Source organism: Pistacia vera, unplaced genomic scaffold (genome assembly GCF_008641045.1).
Source record: "Pistacia vera cultivar Batoury unplaced genomic scaffold, PisVer_v2 Contig246, whole genome shotgun sequence".
Classification (NCBI taxonomy): Eukaryota; Viridiplantae; Streptophyta; class Magnoliopsida; order Sapindales; family Anacardiaceae; genus Pistacia; species Pistacia vera.
The window spans coordinates 647,181-664,552 of record NW_022196053.1 but is presented as its reverse complement, the minus strand read 5'-3'; the positions used below and the strand labels follow the sequence as shown (position 1 = coordinate 664,552).

The 17,372-nt window shown below is 34.4% G+C and overlaps 3 protein-coding genes across 3 annotated transcripts; 2 read left to right on the top strand and 1 right to left on the bottom strand.

Moving 5' to 3' along the window:
- Positions 1 to 7,295: 7,295 nt before the first annotated feature.
- On the top strand, positions 7,296 to 8,135 carry LOC116131972. Its single transcript, XM_031417654.1, has one exon. It carries the CDS (start codon positions 7,383 to 7,385, stop codon positions 7,962 to 7,964), a length of 582 nt encoding a protein of 193 aa, XP_031273514.1. The 5' UTR covers positions 7,296 to 7,382; the 3' UTR covers positions 7,965 to 8,135.
- Positions 8,136 to 8,446: 311 nt separating this feature from the next.
- LOC116131889 (TPD1 protein homolog 1-like) lies at positions 8,447 to 10,673 on the bottom strand. The gene is made up of 3 exons (XM_031417547.1): positions 10,574 to 10,673; positions 9,838 to 9,945; positions 8,447 to 8,948 (listed from the first exon to the last, which is right to left on the bottom strand). Exons 1-3 carry the CDS (start codon positions 10,671 to 10,673, stop codon positions 8,614 to 8,616), a joined length of 543 nt encoding a protein of 180 aa, XP_031273407.1. The 3' UTR covers positions 8,447 to 8,613.
- A 4,836-nt stretch (positions 10,674 to 15,509) lies between these two features.
- LOC116131973 lies at positions 15,510 to 16,159 on the top strand. The gene has a single exon (XM_031417655.1). It carries the CDS (start codon positions 15,566 to 15,568, stop codon positions 15,920 to 15,922), a length of 357 nt encoding a protein of 118 aa, XP_031273515.1. The 5' UTR covers positions 15,510 to 15,565; the 3' UTR covers positions 15,923 to 16,159.
- The last annotated feature ends 1,213 nt before the right edge of the window (positions 16,160 to 17,372 follow it).

Genomic DNA, 17,372 nt, shown 5'->3' with positions numbered 1-17,372 from the left:
ATTAGACACGCTCAATCTACTAGTTTATAAGATGTATACTCACTACTGATTTATAAAAAGGTAATCCTTAATTCAACAAGGTTTTATGCCTGATTCTTCAAAAATTAAACTAATTTACAGCCTCAATTATACAATAGATATCAAACTAGCTTTCACAAACAACAGATTCTGTCTAAGTCTTGCAACTATTAATAGCTTGTTCATTTCCCATTTTTATTGAGGAATCACAGTGTATGCTTTCATAGACAAAAACAGTAGGTACTCAAAACATAACACTATCAACATTGGTGGGATGGATCATCACTTCAGCAGCAAGCACATTGGATATTGTTAAAGGGAGCGAAAACTGTTAGCATACGGAAGGAGAGAGTTTCTCCAGGACCAAGAGGCTCTCCATCATTGACCAGGCAATCATCATAGTACACTCGCCTAAACACTCTGGGTTTACCAACCGGGCAGAGCTGAACCATCCCAAACTTACATGAATGTCGGAAATGCTACAGCCTGAGACACACACATTCAGGATTTGAACTGTGTATGAGGGAATTCCATAGGGAGTGGAGCTGTTGAGCCTTGAAATATCAAATGTCATCCTTTGAACAAGCTGTCCAATCCTGTTTCCGTCACCATCATCTGCATCATTGTAAAGTATTGGGCCTATGATTTTTTATTTTGGACCTCCAAGTGGAGACTCTCTCAACCTAAAAGGCCTGCCCAGTGAGCCTGGCTAGGCCTGGTTAGTTTTAGTTGATGAAAACAACACAGGCTGAGTCCATTTCTAAACCAAGGGCTCTATATAGGGACTTTGCCCTATTCAAACTATCAAAGTCAGGACCAGGCTTTAATGTCTATTTACAAAGTCCAATTCAAGTTTAAAGCAATTTCACAAGTTCCGAAGTGATTTTTAGGCTCCATCTAATTTAAATTAATGTTAAATTTATCAAACAAAAAATAAATTAAAAGTGGGGTGAAGATCAGAAATAACATATAATTTTAAATTTAAATGTATTTTACTTTATTTATATATATTTTTTAATTTTTAACATTGAATCTTACAAAACCCTAATCTAAATTTTTAGAACTAGTCCTAAATTTTCATAATCATTGAACATTTGTTTTATTTAACTATTTGTTTGATGAAGATATAATACTAATAAAACTATGAAAATATAACGGGATGAATTTAATACGAAGATGATGATTGTACGACGGTACTCCAATGACCATCCTATAGACGAGTGACTTGAATTAAGAACTTTTAGGACATCTTATACCAAGAGTCCTTATCTTACACTCGACTACAAGGGTGGGTAACTTGATTATTAATGGAAAACCCTTAGTTTGTCTAAAACTTCCTAATTCAATGAAACTCATTAATTAGTGAATTAATACTCTCATTTTTACATAACCAGCTGTAACAAGAGTAAGGAGTGATGAGGAGTGAGGAGGAGGCACTGTTACCAGGAGACTGCAATGCTTGCGAGCAATGGCAGTAGTGTTTTGTTGGAAAAGACCAATCTTTTAATGCTGCCATGTTTAACCGGTTCAGCCAAAATAACCACCCCTGCATGCATTTTCACACCCTGTTTCGTTTCAAAATTAAAACTTTTCCCAGCAACTCAATAAATGGTGCAGCCCCTCTTAACTCTATCATAAATTAATTAGTACATCCAGCAGACAACAGTTTAACTCAAGGGTGTTTTTCATTAAATTATATGATACAACAACAAACCAACCAAACAAACCCTGTTGCGTGCATGCATGTTCATCTATATTTGCACCAGAAACACCCCCATTATTTGTAATTATTCAATGCAAAACTTCTCAGTTGATCCAAAAGTTATATATATATAAGTTACTCCACACAGTTTGAAGTTTTGTGATTCAATATTGGGACACAGGTAAAGCAACGGCTGCTAAACGTTTTCTGGAAAGTTTTGCACAAAATCAGAAGTATCACAAATTTACGTCCACTTATTAAAGTCCGAATCTAAGTGTAGACCACCAGAAAACAAAGAATGACTAAAGTTTTCCAGTTTTAACGATGCATTTTGTTAAGCAAGCAAAACATTTTTCAGTTAACATCGGGGTTTTTCAGAAACACAGACGTTTGCACGATAATGATACTCGTTTTAGAGAGGTTAGAGATGAGATATAAGAATCTACGAGTACCAAAGTGAACAGCTAGCAATATAGCAGAACCACAGCCACAAAAGCATGATATTTCTTGGGATATCAATGATTCTGTGGTTGGCTTCGCTCTCTCATGGAACTCTGACTAACCTCTCCGTATACGACCTGAAAATGCTGCACAGCAGATTATTAACATTCAAACACTTGAAGACCATGTAGGACAACCAAAATATATACTAATCTAAAATAGATAAAGACATTATATGATGATAGTATATTCAATGACTAAAAAGAGAAAGAATTGAATAACCTTTGAACAAATTAAACAAGTACAAACAGCTGCAGAAGAAGAGGTAGCTTGCTTAATTAGCTGAATATGGAGAAGTAGTACTGATAGATGAGCGAGCGAGGCTGTGTTTATGCCTTCTAGGGTCAGAATTATTTATATATAAAATACAGTACTTAAATGCTTCCATCACACGGCGGCCGTGCGTTCTTGTAACAGAAAAGAAATAAAATCTAAGCAGCTAACTGTACATATTTATAATGGAAGTACAATAAGTGAATGATATATTGTTTTTAGTATACAACAGGAACGTGTTTAACATGACTGCCTTCGTTTTTTGCGAAGTAACTGTAGATTGTACACGTATGAATGGTTTTAATGTTCATCTAGGTTCCTGCTTTAATTTACATACTTTCATTGTATTACGTTCTTATTGACTCTTTGCAGGCCCTTGTCCGAGGATGTTAATAATGCAGCAAAAATTCTCAGGTGTAGTAGGTCTGCAAATTATAAATGTTGGAAAAAAAGTAACATCGTTTTCAAAATTAAAAAAAAGCTAGCTTTAAGAGAAAAGAGTGACATTGTTTACAATTATGAAAAGAAGGGGAGCCATGAACTGGAAACAGGTGTAATTGAGTTGAAAGTGAGAATAAAGTTCAATTATGTCAAAAACAACCTTTAATAAAGCCAGCATGAATTAAGCTGCCTTTGCGTATGTCAAATCAGAAGATGCTCTCACCCTAGCTGATGTGAACCCTAATTTTGTTTCAACTTCTGTCTTTGCTCAGAATCAGTTAATGAGGGCTTTGAAACATGCCCAATCAGTAAATTAGTAACAGTTGAAAGCAGCTGGCAATCACAAACGCAGCGCTTGGAGAAATTACAGTGTACGTATATTGTAAGGTATTAAGAGGTTCTTAATTATGGTGAAATTAATTAACTGAAGTAATGCATAGTAAAGGTTGAGTAATTTTTGTATTTTGAAGAAAGGAGAGCGCAAAAGCAGGAGATAGTCTGCTTTAAGCTTTTCATAAGCGGCGTTATTTACTGAAACTTCTGTTTATTGCCCTAAACTTGATTAAGTAACCTAGAGGCTCCAATTTGTTTTATCCATGATTGTCAACCGTATCATTATGTATTGAAAACCTAATTTTTTAAACGTGTATTACGTATCGTATCATATCATAGATACGCATTTTCAAAAATCATAAAATAAACAAAAATTTTCAAAAAATCAATATTATCCTCAACATTAATAACGAATTTGTGGTATTCTCAATCCTCAATGGTGATGCAGTTACGATTCTGGAAATTGACCATGTCCCTCGTTGCTAAGTGGTGATGTTTTTGAAGTCATTTTGGCCGATACATCTTTGTAATAAATTTGTGGATTATTTTGTTTTAAATTATGGTATTAATAATCAAAAATTAATTACAAAATAAAAATCTATATCATTTTCCCTTAACCATCGTAATGTACAGCCTCTCTGTATAAGAAAAAGACTGTTTTATAAGTGGGCTTTCAGATTTACTTACAATAAGTTAATGGTAATGATACTTTTCATAGAAAAAAATATATTTTACAGTCTTAAGATTTCAACAAGAATTCAAATACATTCTTTTGACATCTCTGATGTAAATATTAAAACACCAATGCTGTTGCAAACCATAGATAGAAAGTTATTATGTAGTCAACTTCAATCAAGTACACTTACCGCCCATAAAATGCAATCTAAAACAGAAAAGATGATGAAAAACACGTGAAAAGATAAACATGCTGTATCTCTAACAAAGGGCAACGTTGAACAATAATTAAGGCCAATAAACAAACAACTGATATCGATGATGTAAAATACTTAACTACCTCAAGATACTTCTGATGGCAAGTTATTAGTTAAGCCCACGTGAGTATGCATGCATGCATGTAAGATATACACGAGAACAACAAAATCAGGAATACTAATTAATACTAAAAAGATGGGCATCCAGTTCAAATATCATGGAAAAAGAGTTCCAATTACTATTAAATACTCACTAGACATAACACATAATCTACAACTCACAAAGAATTTTCAAATACTCTCATAAATACTGACAATGCCAAGAGATAAAATAACCTTGTGCAACTGTACGTGCGTACATATAAGAGAAAGGGACTGTAAGAGAATATCATATAAATTTTGTATCAGAAGGTAGGGAATATTGTTTCGATAGTGAAATTAAGGATCCTGTTATTCATGCTACAATATACAAAAAACTAGATAATTCAACATTGAATAAGAAAATCTGAAAGGTTGAATATCAGTGACTAGAACTCAAAAGATATTAAGGTCCATAAAATGCTTCACCCAACCAGTAGGATGGAACTAATGCAGCAAGCCATGACAAAGTCAGAGAAGAAAAATAAATTTTCACATTCCATTTCGAGGAGAAAGCGGCTCAAATAGTAACTAACAACCCGGCATGCAAGTTACAATCCTACCCTAACTGTTCAATTGCCACCCTTCTATCATGTAAGGCAAATCATAATTGTGCGTTTTAATGCTACGTCGTTATTCAATTACAAAAAACAACACTTATGGAATAATTTCATGCTACGTAAACTTGAATATTGACGATTATAGAACTTGCAAATGCATTCATTACATACTTGAAAAATCAACCGGGGGTCGACACTTCACAACCAGTGATGACAACCAGTCTACAACTTCTCGTCTTGCTCGCCATTTTGTAGACGCATTGATAAATCTTTCTGACCCATAAGCATTCAAGAACTCATCTGAAACAACATACATCATGTGCCTTATACTCCTCTCAGTGCCTACAACTGCAAGCACCAAATCCCCAAATGTATCCTTCAAGTAAAAGTGAACAACACGGTTACCACGCTCATGGCATATAATGTGCTCTTCCCAAGCAACAAAACCATGCGTATCTTTAGACATTTTGACAATGAAAAGTTCCACAAAGCTTTCAAAGAACCCCTTTTCTGCTACATTAGCTGAAAACAAGTGAACAACAATTCAAGCAATAAGTTTTTGACACTAAACTAACCCACTTAAGTTCACATAAACACAATTATACCCACAACAAGGAACCCTAATATGATACTTAAAATATCAACAAAACCCTAAAAGCACTAAAACAAAGCCATCAAATATATAAACAAATTAGAGAAAACCCAGTAAAGTTAAAAGTCTCACCATGGCGTTGGTCTCAGATTATCAGCTTTATGAACGAACAAAGTCCCACCAAGCACTGCAAAACAAGCCAGCAAACCAAAATAGACAGAAACTAGGGTTTGAAAACCAAAACCCAAGTGAAGAAAAAAACAAACTTTCCGCGGCTTAACTCGAGAAGCTAAGAACAAAAGAGCTCAGTCGGTTAAGACTTAAAAGGGTTATCTTTGTTTCTCTTCTTATGTTGTTTTTAACGTTTAGGTCTAAGCCAATTCAGTCAAGAGACTCAAGAAACAGAGGATTCACACACAGAATGAGAGAGGCTGCAGCCTTGCAGGACAAGAGTCAAGAGGCCATGACCGAAGTGGAGCACAAAGAAAATACTAAACAGGGGTAAAAATGGAATTTTTAAGCTACATGAGGATAGTCTTCTAATGTAACGGAAAAAAAAAATTAACATGATGAACCCTAATCAACACGTGGCGATTCAGAGTGCTTTGATGTCATCAATCAGAAAACAGATCAAGTTTTGATTCGTTGACTTAAAAAAGTAGTATTGTTTTAGCCATTCAAGGGTTTTCTTGCAAATCTTAGTGTGGGATTTTTTTGGGAGATAAAATTTGACTAAAAGTTGTAGTCATCTTAATACTCAATCTATTGCTTTATCTAAATGACTTTTGTCTTTGGGTTATATATTTTTCAACGTTTAGTAACCATCTAATGCCTTCTCTAATTCAAAATTTAGGCATTTACTAAGGCCGTTTGTTTAAATATTTTTCACTATCCTATTCATACTATTTCTAAAATACCAGTTTGTTTCCATATTCTGAAAATATTATTATATTTTCTTTAACTATTTTAAACCCTTTAAGTTTATTAATTTAACTAAACACCACGAGAAAAAAGTTTAGAAATTAGCAAAAACACCCGTATCCATCCCACATTTATCAAATTTCAGCCATTATCACCAGAAGGTGATCAGAATATAGTATAATGGTGCACTATTGGCTGGATTCTATCATTTTCTAGCCATATTCATGACCAAATCTTTGGTCGTAGCTGGTCGTCAACGACGGCCATATTTTTGGCCATCGTTGATGACCAAACATGGCCAGATTTGGCCGTTGGCCATAGATTTGACCTTTTTCGGTCAGATCCATGATGGATCTGGCTGGAAAAGGCCATCTCCGTGCACGACTGGTTAGATCCAATTAGTCGTGCGTCGACATGACAACTCTGACCACCCTTTGGTTGTGGTGGTCGGTTGTTGGAATTTAATGGGTGAATTGGGCTGTTTTTGTAATTTTTAACTGTTTTTATTACAAGGGTGTTTAGTTATTTAACAAATCTAAAGGTGTGTTTTGTTAATTTTTAAATTCTACCTCATTATTCCCATCCAACTATAAAAATATCAAAAATACTAAAACAAACACACCCTTGACTTTCATTAGGAGGAAAATGAAACAATTTGGTCGCTACTAGGGGTGATTACCAGAGGGTATGTCCGATCGTTAACTTTAAGATCCTGGAAGATTAGTCCAAATACATACAAATTAGCCTAACACCTAAGTTAAAAAAAAAAAAAAAAAAAAGGATTTATCTGGGGACAATGTGGGTGCTTTCACACTGAATTGGAGCCTCAGTTAACGACGTTTATATATTTTTAACAAGATAAGGTTGCGAATGGGAGCCAAGAACAAGCCACAACCACCACTCACTAACTCATGGTAGTGGACTGGCTAGTTGTAGCATCTCTCACGATCTGAGCTCAGAAAGATACCAAAATGAAGACCTTTACAGTTCTGAGAACCCAATTCTACCTCCCAACATTCACCAATCTCACCAACTCAACCGCTAACCCTTCATTTTTTATCCCCATCAAAACCACGTCTTGCCTAAAACACCCCACTTCCCATTCACCTTCAAGAATTGTCACCTGCACAAGACAAACTCTGGGGCACTCTACAGAAACCTGCCACATAGACAAGCCCTTAGTTTTAGAATCTGGAAGAGAGTTTCTTCAAGTTTTGCCAGATGGGTATTCAAGGTTTTTGTTGCTTGGAGCTGTTTCTGTAGGATTTGCTTTGTTGTTTATGGGATTAGATGACCAAAAGGCCTTGGCTTTGGGGCCTGAAGGTCCTTTAGTAGAAGAGTTCTGGGAAAATGTTAGGAGATATGGACTTTATGCTCTTACAGTGAGTACTGGTGCACTTTACACCATCCTTTTGCCCATATTTGAGTTGCTGAAGAACCCCATCTCTGCAATTCTCCTTTTGATGATTTTGGGTGGTAGCATCTTCCTTATTTCTCAAGTACTTTCAGCCATGGTTGGTGTCACTGAATTTAATTATGATTATAGCTATTAGATTGAGAGTATAGTTTTGGTTTTTCTATGCAGATTTATTTGTGTACTTAATTTTGCAGCCTTATTTTCATTTTATATATGCAAACAGCAGATAGAAGGCTGATTAGCATGGGCCAAATGTTGTGTTAATCAAAACTCAACCATTGTTAAAGACTAGAATGGCATTGCAACAGTGATAGTGTTTCATTTTACATATATAAACACCAAATGCTGTTGATTTTGTCACGCCTCTACCAATGCAGAATTTATCAACAATTTGCGACCGAACAAAAGCATTCTAGTCTCACACCGACTAGGCACGCTTAAGTTCATTGGTTTATAAACACCAATTAGACACGCTCAACTCTACTAGTTTATAAGATTGGGTATACTCAAACCTACTGATTTATAAAAAAGGTAATCCTCTAATTCAACAAGGTTTTATCGCCTGATTCTATCAAAAATTAAACTAATCTTACAGCCTCAATTATCACAATAGATATCAAGCTAGCTCTTCAAAACAACAGATTCTGTCTAAGTCTTGCAACTATTATATAGCATTGTTCATTTCCCATTTTTATTGAGGAATCACAGTGTATGCTTATCATAGACAAAAACAGTAGGTACTCAAAACATATACACTATCAACATTGGTGGGATGGATCATCACTTCAGCAGCAAGCAACATTGGATATTGTTAAAGGGTAGCGAAAACTGTTAGCATACTGGAAGGAGAGAGTTTCTCCAGGACCAAGAGGCTCTCCATCATTGACCAGGCAATCATCATAGTACACTCGCCTAAACACTCTGGGATTTACCAACCGGGCAGAGCTGAACCATCCACAACTTACATGAATGTCGGAAATGCTACAGCCTGAGACACACACATTCAGGATTTGAACTGTGTATGAGGGAATTCCATTAGGGAGTGGAGCTGTTGAGCCTTGAAATATCAAAATGTCATCCTTTGAACAAGCTGTACCAATCCTATTTCCGTCACCATCATCTGCATCATTGTAAAGTATTAGGGCCTATGATTTTTCTATTTTGGACCTCCAAGTGGAGACTCTCTCAACCTAAAAGGCCTGCCCAGTGAGCCTGGCTAGGCCTGGTTAGTTTTTAGTTGATGAACAACAACACAGGCTGAAGTCCATTTCTAAACCAAGGGCTCTATATAGGGACTTTGCCCTTATCAAACTATCAAAGTCAGGACCCAGGCTTTAATGTCTATTTACAAAGTCCAATTCAAGTTTAAGGCAATTTCACAAGTTCCGAAGTGATTTTTAGGCTCCATCTAATTTAAATTAATGTTAAATTTATCAAAGCAAAAAATAAATTTAAAAGTGGGGTGAAGATCAGAAATAACATTATAATTTTTAAAATTTTAAATGTATTTATACTTTATTTTATATATATTTTTTAATTTTTAACATTGAATCTTACATAAACCCTAATCCTAAATTTTTAGAACCTAGTCCTAAATTTTCATAATCATTGAAACATTTTGTTTTATTTTAACTATTTGTTTGATGAAGATATAATACTAATAAAACTATAGAAAATATAACGGGATGAATTTAAATCCGAAGATGAATGATTTAGTTAACGACTGGGTAAACTCTCCAATGACCATCCCTATTAGGAACCGAGGTGACTTGAAATTAAGACATCTTTTAGGACATCTTGAGTAATATACCCAAGAGTCCTTATCTTATCACTCGACTATCCAAGGGTGGTTTAACTTGATTATTAATGGAAAACCCTTAGTTTGGCTGTAAAACTCTCCTTAATTCAATGAACTCATTAATTAGTGAATTAATACTCTCATTATTTTACAGTAACCAGCTGTAACAAAGAGTAAGGAGTGATGAGGAGTGAGGAGGAGGCACTGTTACCAGGAGACTGCAATAGCTTGCGAGCAATGGCAGTAGTGTTTTGCTTGGAAAAGACCAATCTTTTAATGCTGCCATGTTTAACCGGTTCAGCAAGAAATAACTCCACCCCTGCATGCATTTTCACCAACATGTTTCGTTTCAAAATTTAAAACTTTTCCCAGCAACTCAATAAATGGTGCAGCCCCTCTTAACTCTATCATAAATTAATTAGTACATCGCAGCAGACAACAGTTTAAACTCAAGGGTGTTTTTCATTAAAATTATATGATACAACAAAACCAAACCAAACCAAAAAAAACCCTGTTGCGTGCATGCATGTTCATCTATATTTGCACCAGAAACACCCCCATTATTTGTAATTATTCAATGCAAAACTTCTCATTTGATCCAAAAGTTAATATATATATAAGTTACTCCACACAGTTTGAAGTTTTGTGATTCAATATTGGGACACAGCGTAAAGCAACGGCTGCATAACGTTTTCTGAAAAGTTTTGCACAAAATCAGAAGTATCACAAATTTACGTCCACTTATAATTAAAGTCCGAATCTAAAGCGTAGACCAGCAGAAAACAAAGAAATGACTAAAGTTTTGCCAGTTTTAACGATGCATTTTGTTAACCAAGCAAAACATTTTTCAGTTAATCATCGGGGTTTTTCAGAAACACAGACGTTTGCACGATAATGATACTCGTTTTAGAGAGGTTAGAGATGAGATATAAAGATCTACGACGTACCAAAGTGAACAGCTAGCAATATAGCAAGAACCACAGCCACAAAAAGCATGTATATTCTTGGGATATCAATGATTCTGTGTTTGAGCTTCGCTTCTCTCATGGTAACTCTGACTCCCGTAAAACTGACCTGAAAATGCTGCACAGCAGATTATTAACATTCAAACACTTGAAGACCATGTAGGGACAAGCCAAAAATATATACTAATCTAAAATAGATAAAGACATTATATGATGATAGATATATTCAATAGACTAAAAAGAGAAAGAATTGAATAACCTTTGAACAAATTAAACAAGTACAAACAGCTGCAGAAGAAGAGGTAGCTTGCTTAATTAGCTGAATATGGAGAAGTAGTACTGATATGATGAGCGAGCGAGGCTGTGTTTATGCAGCTTCTGGGGTCAGAATATATTTATATATAAAATACAGTACTTAAATGCTTCCACTCACACGGGCGCCGTGCGTTCTTGTAATCAGAAAAGAAATAAAATCTAAGCAGCTAACTGTACATATTTATAATGGAAGTACAATAAGTGAATGATATATTGTTTTTAGTATACAACAGGAAGCGTGTTTGAACATGACTGCCTTCGTTTTTTGCAGAAGTAACTGTAGATTGTACACGTATGGAATGGTTTTAATGTTCATCTAGAGGTTCCTGCTCCTTAATTTAACCATAACTTTCAATGTGCTATTACCGTTCTTTATTGACTCTTTGCAGGCCCTTGTCCGAGGATGTTAATAATGCAGCAAAAATTCTCAGGTGTAGTCGGTCTGCAAATTTATAAATTTGGAAAAAAAGTTGAACATCTGTTTTGAAAATTAAAAAAGCTAGCTTTAAAAGAAAAGAGTGACATTGTTTACAATTTATTTGAAAAGAAGGGGAGCCATGAACTGGAAACATGGTGTAATTGATGTTGAAAGTGATGAATAAAGTTACAATTATGTCAAAAACAACCTTTAATAAAGCCAGCATGAAATTAAGCTGCCTTTGCGTATGTCAAATCAGAAGATGCTCTCCACCCTAGCTGATATGAACCCTAATTTTTGTTTCAACTTCTGTCTTTGCTCAGAATCAGTTAATGAGGGCTTTGAAACATGCCCACATCAGTAAATTAGTAACAGTTGAAAGCAGCTGGCAATCACAAACGCAGCGCTTGGAGAAATTACAGTGTACGTAAATAATTGTAAGGTATTAAGAGGTTCTTAATTATGGTGAAATTAATTAACTGAAGTTAAATGCATAGTAAAGGTTGAGTATTTTTTGTATTTTGAAGAAAGAAGAGCCGCCAAAAGCAGGAGATAGATGCTGGCTTTAAGCTTTTCATAAGCGGCGTTATTTACTTTTACTGAAACTGTCTGTTTATTGTCCCTCTAAACCTTAATTAAGTTAACCCCTTAGAGGCTCCAATTTGTTTGGCCATAGTTGTCAAATTATGTTTAAAAATCTAATTTTTTTAATTATATATTACACGTACGTATTGAATTGTAGTATACATATTTTTCAAAAAAAAATATTAAAATAATAAAAATTTTCAAAAAATTAATTATCACCCCTAACATTAATTAACGAATTTTGTGGTATTATTAATTTTAAATTATGGTATTACATAATCAAAATTAATCACAAAATAAAAATTTATATTATTTTCTCTTAATCATTCATATCATTTCCAAAATCAATGTCAATATTTATATCTCCACTTGTGTTATTATTATCATGCAAAATGGGCAATACATCTTCCTCTTCACTTTCTTCATGCAAAATGGGTAAATTTGGGTAATAGGTTTTAGTGAACCGGGTTGGGCGACTCGAATTCGACCCGAATTTTTTTTGGGGTATTTGGCTCAAATTAATAAAGTCGTATCAATTTGTATTGATATTTTTAATGATACGAACGGATACGTATTGTATTGTATGATACATATCAACGTATCGAAAGATTTAGGATACACTCGTTTACAACTCATATCGAATCATATCGTATGATACGTATCGCATATCGTAGGATAGTAATAAGATAAGTTTGAGCAAAGGCAAGAAGATTTGATTAAAGTTTTGTCTTGCAGATGATGTTTAGATTTAAGTACTGTTGTTATTAACACATACACTGTGACAAACTGAACCATGTTAAGAACCATTAAAGTGGGATGATTTAAAGGATGAACAGTGACGGGCCACAAGGGGTGCAGCCCCACTGCCTTAAATTAAGTTAGTCTGGTTTTTAATTAGGCAATACTGTACACACCTCGACTCATGTATCAATGGCTTGATTGATTTTGGCAGTGATAAGAATCGACTCATCAATCAGCTCCTATTTGACTTTTGAAATGCGTGTTTCGATCAAGACTGCAATATGTTTCTCTTACACATGTAGGCACTTACGCATACCTAAGGTTTATCGAAACGATAGTTGGTATCCAAAAGATTTTGAAATAATAAATAGGTACATTCTGTCATGTTTTGTTAGTGATTTTCGTTTGATAATAGTGAAAAGACTAAAATACCCTTGAAAGTTTAATATTTTAGTTTTCTATAAATTTAAAAATTTCAAGAAACCCCCTAGGCTTGCTAATTTGACTAAATACCCCAATATATAAAAATTTTATAAAATAACAAAAACACCCCCACCACCCGCAGTGCCAGATTCCGGCCACCACCACCGGAATCTGACCGAAAAAATTGCGTTACGACACAGACCCATCGGATCTGTGTCGTAACGTGTAGATCTGGCATTTTCCGACAAGATCTGTGGCTGATCTGGCCGGAAAAGGCCAGATATAAGGCCAAATCTGGCCGTCGAAGCCGGAATCTCACCAGAAAATTGTGTTACGACACAGATCCGAATCTGGCATTTTTCGGCCAGATCCGTGGAGGATCTGGTCGGAAAAGGCCAGATCTGGCCGCCGAGGCCAAAAAAGGCCAGACATAGATTTGGCATTTTCTGGCCAGATCGATGCGTTACGATACAAATCTGACGGGTCTATGTCGTAACATAATTTTCCGGCCAGATTCCGACAGTGGTGGCCGGAATTTGGCACTGCGGGTGGCGGGGGTGTTTTTGTTATTTTATAAAATTTTTATATATTGGGGTTTTTAGTCAAATTAGCAAACCTAGGGGGTTTTTTAGAAATTTTTAAATTTATAAAAAAACTAATATATTAAACTTTCAAGGGCATTTTAGTCTTTTCACTATTATCAAATGAAAATCACTAACAGAACATGACGGAAGGTACCTATTTGTCGTTTCATGACCTTTTGGGTACCTATTTATTGTTTCAAAACCTTTTGGGTACCAACTTGTCGTTTCGATAAACCTTGGGTATGTGTAAGTCGTTCTCCCTACAAATGTATGGTGAATTGTATTATTTATGTAACATTAATTAGCTATATATTGATAAAAATCACAAACCTTATACATAGGATAAGGGTAATAAATAGAAGGAATGGACATATAACTAAGTGAAATTGATGGTACAAGTTTAGGAAAAATGTAACAACATAGGGCAGTAGAGCCAAGGATTTTGAAGTGGAGGGTGATCCTGAATGAATTCATGGCTAAATTGGACCAGGCATTCCTTATCATTATCCTCAAAAGTTGTTGAAAGTTAAACAAACCCACTAACTATTAATTATGCCCCCTTTGCCTTGTGTTATCTTCTTATCCTAAAATCCTAATAAAAGCCAATAATTGAGCTTCGCTCATTCCCCTTTTATTTTAGGGTAATCCATTTTTCCACCCAAGGTTTGCCTTAATGACACTTTCCCACCTAAAAAGTTTTAAACTACCACTTTCCTATCCAACGTTAATATTCGGTTATTACCCAAAGTCGATTCCGACGCTCCGTCACCACCATTTGAACCTCTGACTACTCTCTACAAAACCCCTCTTACTCCAACAACTGATTTCTCGCCGATTGTCAGCCATCATAAAGCTAGAGTTTTCCATTCTCAGTTGATTTTCGGATGATTCTAGAGATCCTCTTACCCAAACTCCTAATAACTTGCTGAATGTTGACTGAGAAAGTGAGACGTGTTTTGAGTATTAACAGAATATAAACGTTAGGTGAGAAAGTGCATTTTGAAACTTTTTGGATGGGAAAGTGTCATTAAGGCAAACCTTGGGTGGGAAAAAGTTGTTTACTCTTTATTTTATTTTTATTATTCTAGCCATATTTATTGATGAGGAGTTGTCTCTATATATAAAATTTAATTTGATTCTGAAGAAAGAAAGCCACTCGACATGATTGAATATAAAAACAAATAAGGCTACTTACTGTCCACTCTAATCCTCATGCCCTATCTCTGCCTTCCATGTAATCACTTAACATCTATCTCTACCCAATCATTCATCCATTTTAATACTTATTTATATTGTTCTAATATCGTATGCTATGGTGTTCTTCATTTAAGTTAACAAATATGTAATGAATACTATGCAATTTTGTCCTAAAGTACTAAACAGTACTGTGTATATGATGATCTTCTCTTAAACAATTATATTTTTGTAGGGAGAAAGTCTTTCGTTCATTCTTTTACGATACAATTATTTATTAAGAAAATATATTTTATTCGTATTGATATGATATACTCTCATTGACAGGTTGTAGTGCAACAGGATGGTACATAATTTTTTTTTTCTTTGTGTCGATATTTACCATATACTAAAGTAGGATTTGTTTTTCTGTCATTTATATTAACCATCGATAAAATACTAGTATTTTTTATTCAAAAAATTAAATATGAGATCATGAGAATATCCTAATGCAAAATTTTATATTTTTAGTAGCTAATTAGTTTTAACCAGAATGATCTAATATAATTAAAAAAAACAAAAAAACGATATTTGTATTGTACTAGTGAATTTGTATTAAAGAAAATTGTCATGATAAACAATTAAATATCCTTAGGGCTATATATATGTAAGCACCCCATTAGAACTTTAAGCTTCGAGAGAGAGAAAAAGAGAGAGAGAGAGAGGCATAAAGAGATGGCTCTCAGGTGGATAGTCCATACAGCATGCAATGTTTTAGGCTATGATCAAAACCACCCAAACAACATCCACTGCAAAAATGCTATGGGCTACCAGAACCAAGTTCATCCACAAGGTCTCCTCAACAACACCTCAAAGGTCACCACCACCACCACCACCACCAGCAATTCCTCTTCATCTTCAGGCTTCCAGATGCCCCTTCATTACCCTCGTTACTCCAAGGCAGACTACGAGAAGATGGAGGAATGGAAGATCGACATGCTTCTCAGAGAATATGGCCTCACTTTCCAGGGCACCCTCGATGAGAAAAGAGCTTATGCAATGGGGGCATTCTTGTGGCCGGATCAATTCTAATCATTCACCCTGGAGAATTTTATACCATAGTTCTTCACATATATATATATATAATAAGTTCTGTTCATATATTATATATGAAGTTTATGCTTTCATGGTTATTCTTCCAGACAAAGAGAGACCTAGTTTGGTATGCTAATGCTATATATGTACTGTAATTTGCTTCTTTTTTGTTAATTACATTACATTAATTTCTCTCTGAAATTGATTAATGAATTAGGAAGCAATTTCTGGATATTCCTAGCTTGCAGAGATCATAAATTTCGTGACTGATTTGAATTGAAGTTCTAGTTCTAGTTCTAAAGGAGTTTGCTTATGTTTGATGGAAAGTATGAACATAAATATCAACCGTATCATAAATGTTTCTCTAAATTATCATTTATATCACAATTATTACCTTAATTGATACCTTGTTCTTTGCATTTAATTACTATATTTTCTTAATATTAANTAATTTGCTTCTTTTTTGTTAATTACATTACATTAATTTCTCTCTGAAATTGATTAATGAATTAGGAAGCAATTTCTGGATATTCCTAGCTTGCAGAGATCATAAATTTCGTGACTGATTTGAATTGAAGTTCTAGTTCTAGTTCTAAAGGAGTTTGCTTATGTTTGATGGAAAGTATGAACATAAATATCAACCGTATCATAAATGTTTCTCTAAATTATCATTTATATCACAATTATTACCTTAATTGATACCTTGTTCTTTGCATTTAATTACTATATTTTCTTAATATTAATGTCCTTCTCACTCCAAATACAACTCAAGATATATGTAAGGCCAAAATTATATTTTATTGTGTATAAGTTAATGGGAAAATTGATGTCACATTAGTCAATTGAGTTTGAGTGTACGATTTATTAAATTAATTTACAAGAAGGTTGATTGTATTAGTTCTACATTAATTAATGTTTAAGTTATAATTATTACCACTAATAATTTAACTAAAATACTATGAAACGACATAATTCATGGAGTAGGTTTTAATTGGTTTTGTCTATTTCTTGAAAATTACCTATGAAAAAGATCGTAACTCAATCATTTCCTCGATAAAATCCTTCGTGGAACAGTCTTGGAGAATACATCAAGTCATGTACTTCATCTATGCTGAATTTTGTGGACTTCCCTAATTTCATGAAGACAAATGGTAAACAGGAGTCGTTGGGGATAAAACTACGTATATAATTGACAATTTTCATGCTTAAACATGGGAATAATTACGGGAGAAGAGCCGTAATTTGAGGATTCATATAGAAATATCGTGTAGAGAAAGCCAGAAAATATTGTTAAAAAAAGAAGTTCCTTATGAGAGTGTATAATGAATGAGCTATGTATCATAGAGCAATGAAGGCAATAAATTAATTGCTTACGACAGGAGAAAAGAAAACCCAAATAGCACTTCTATTAGGTTCTGTAATTTAATATATAAATATTATTATACAA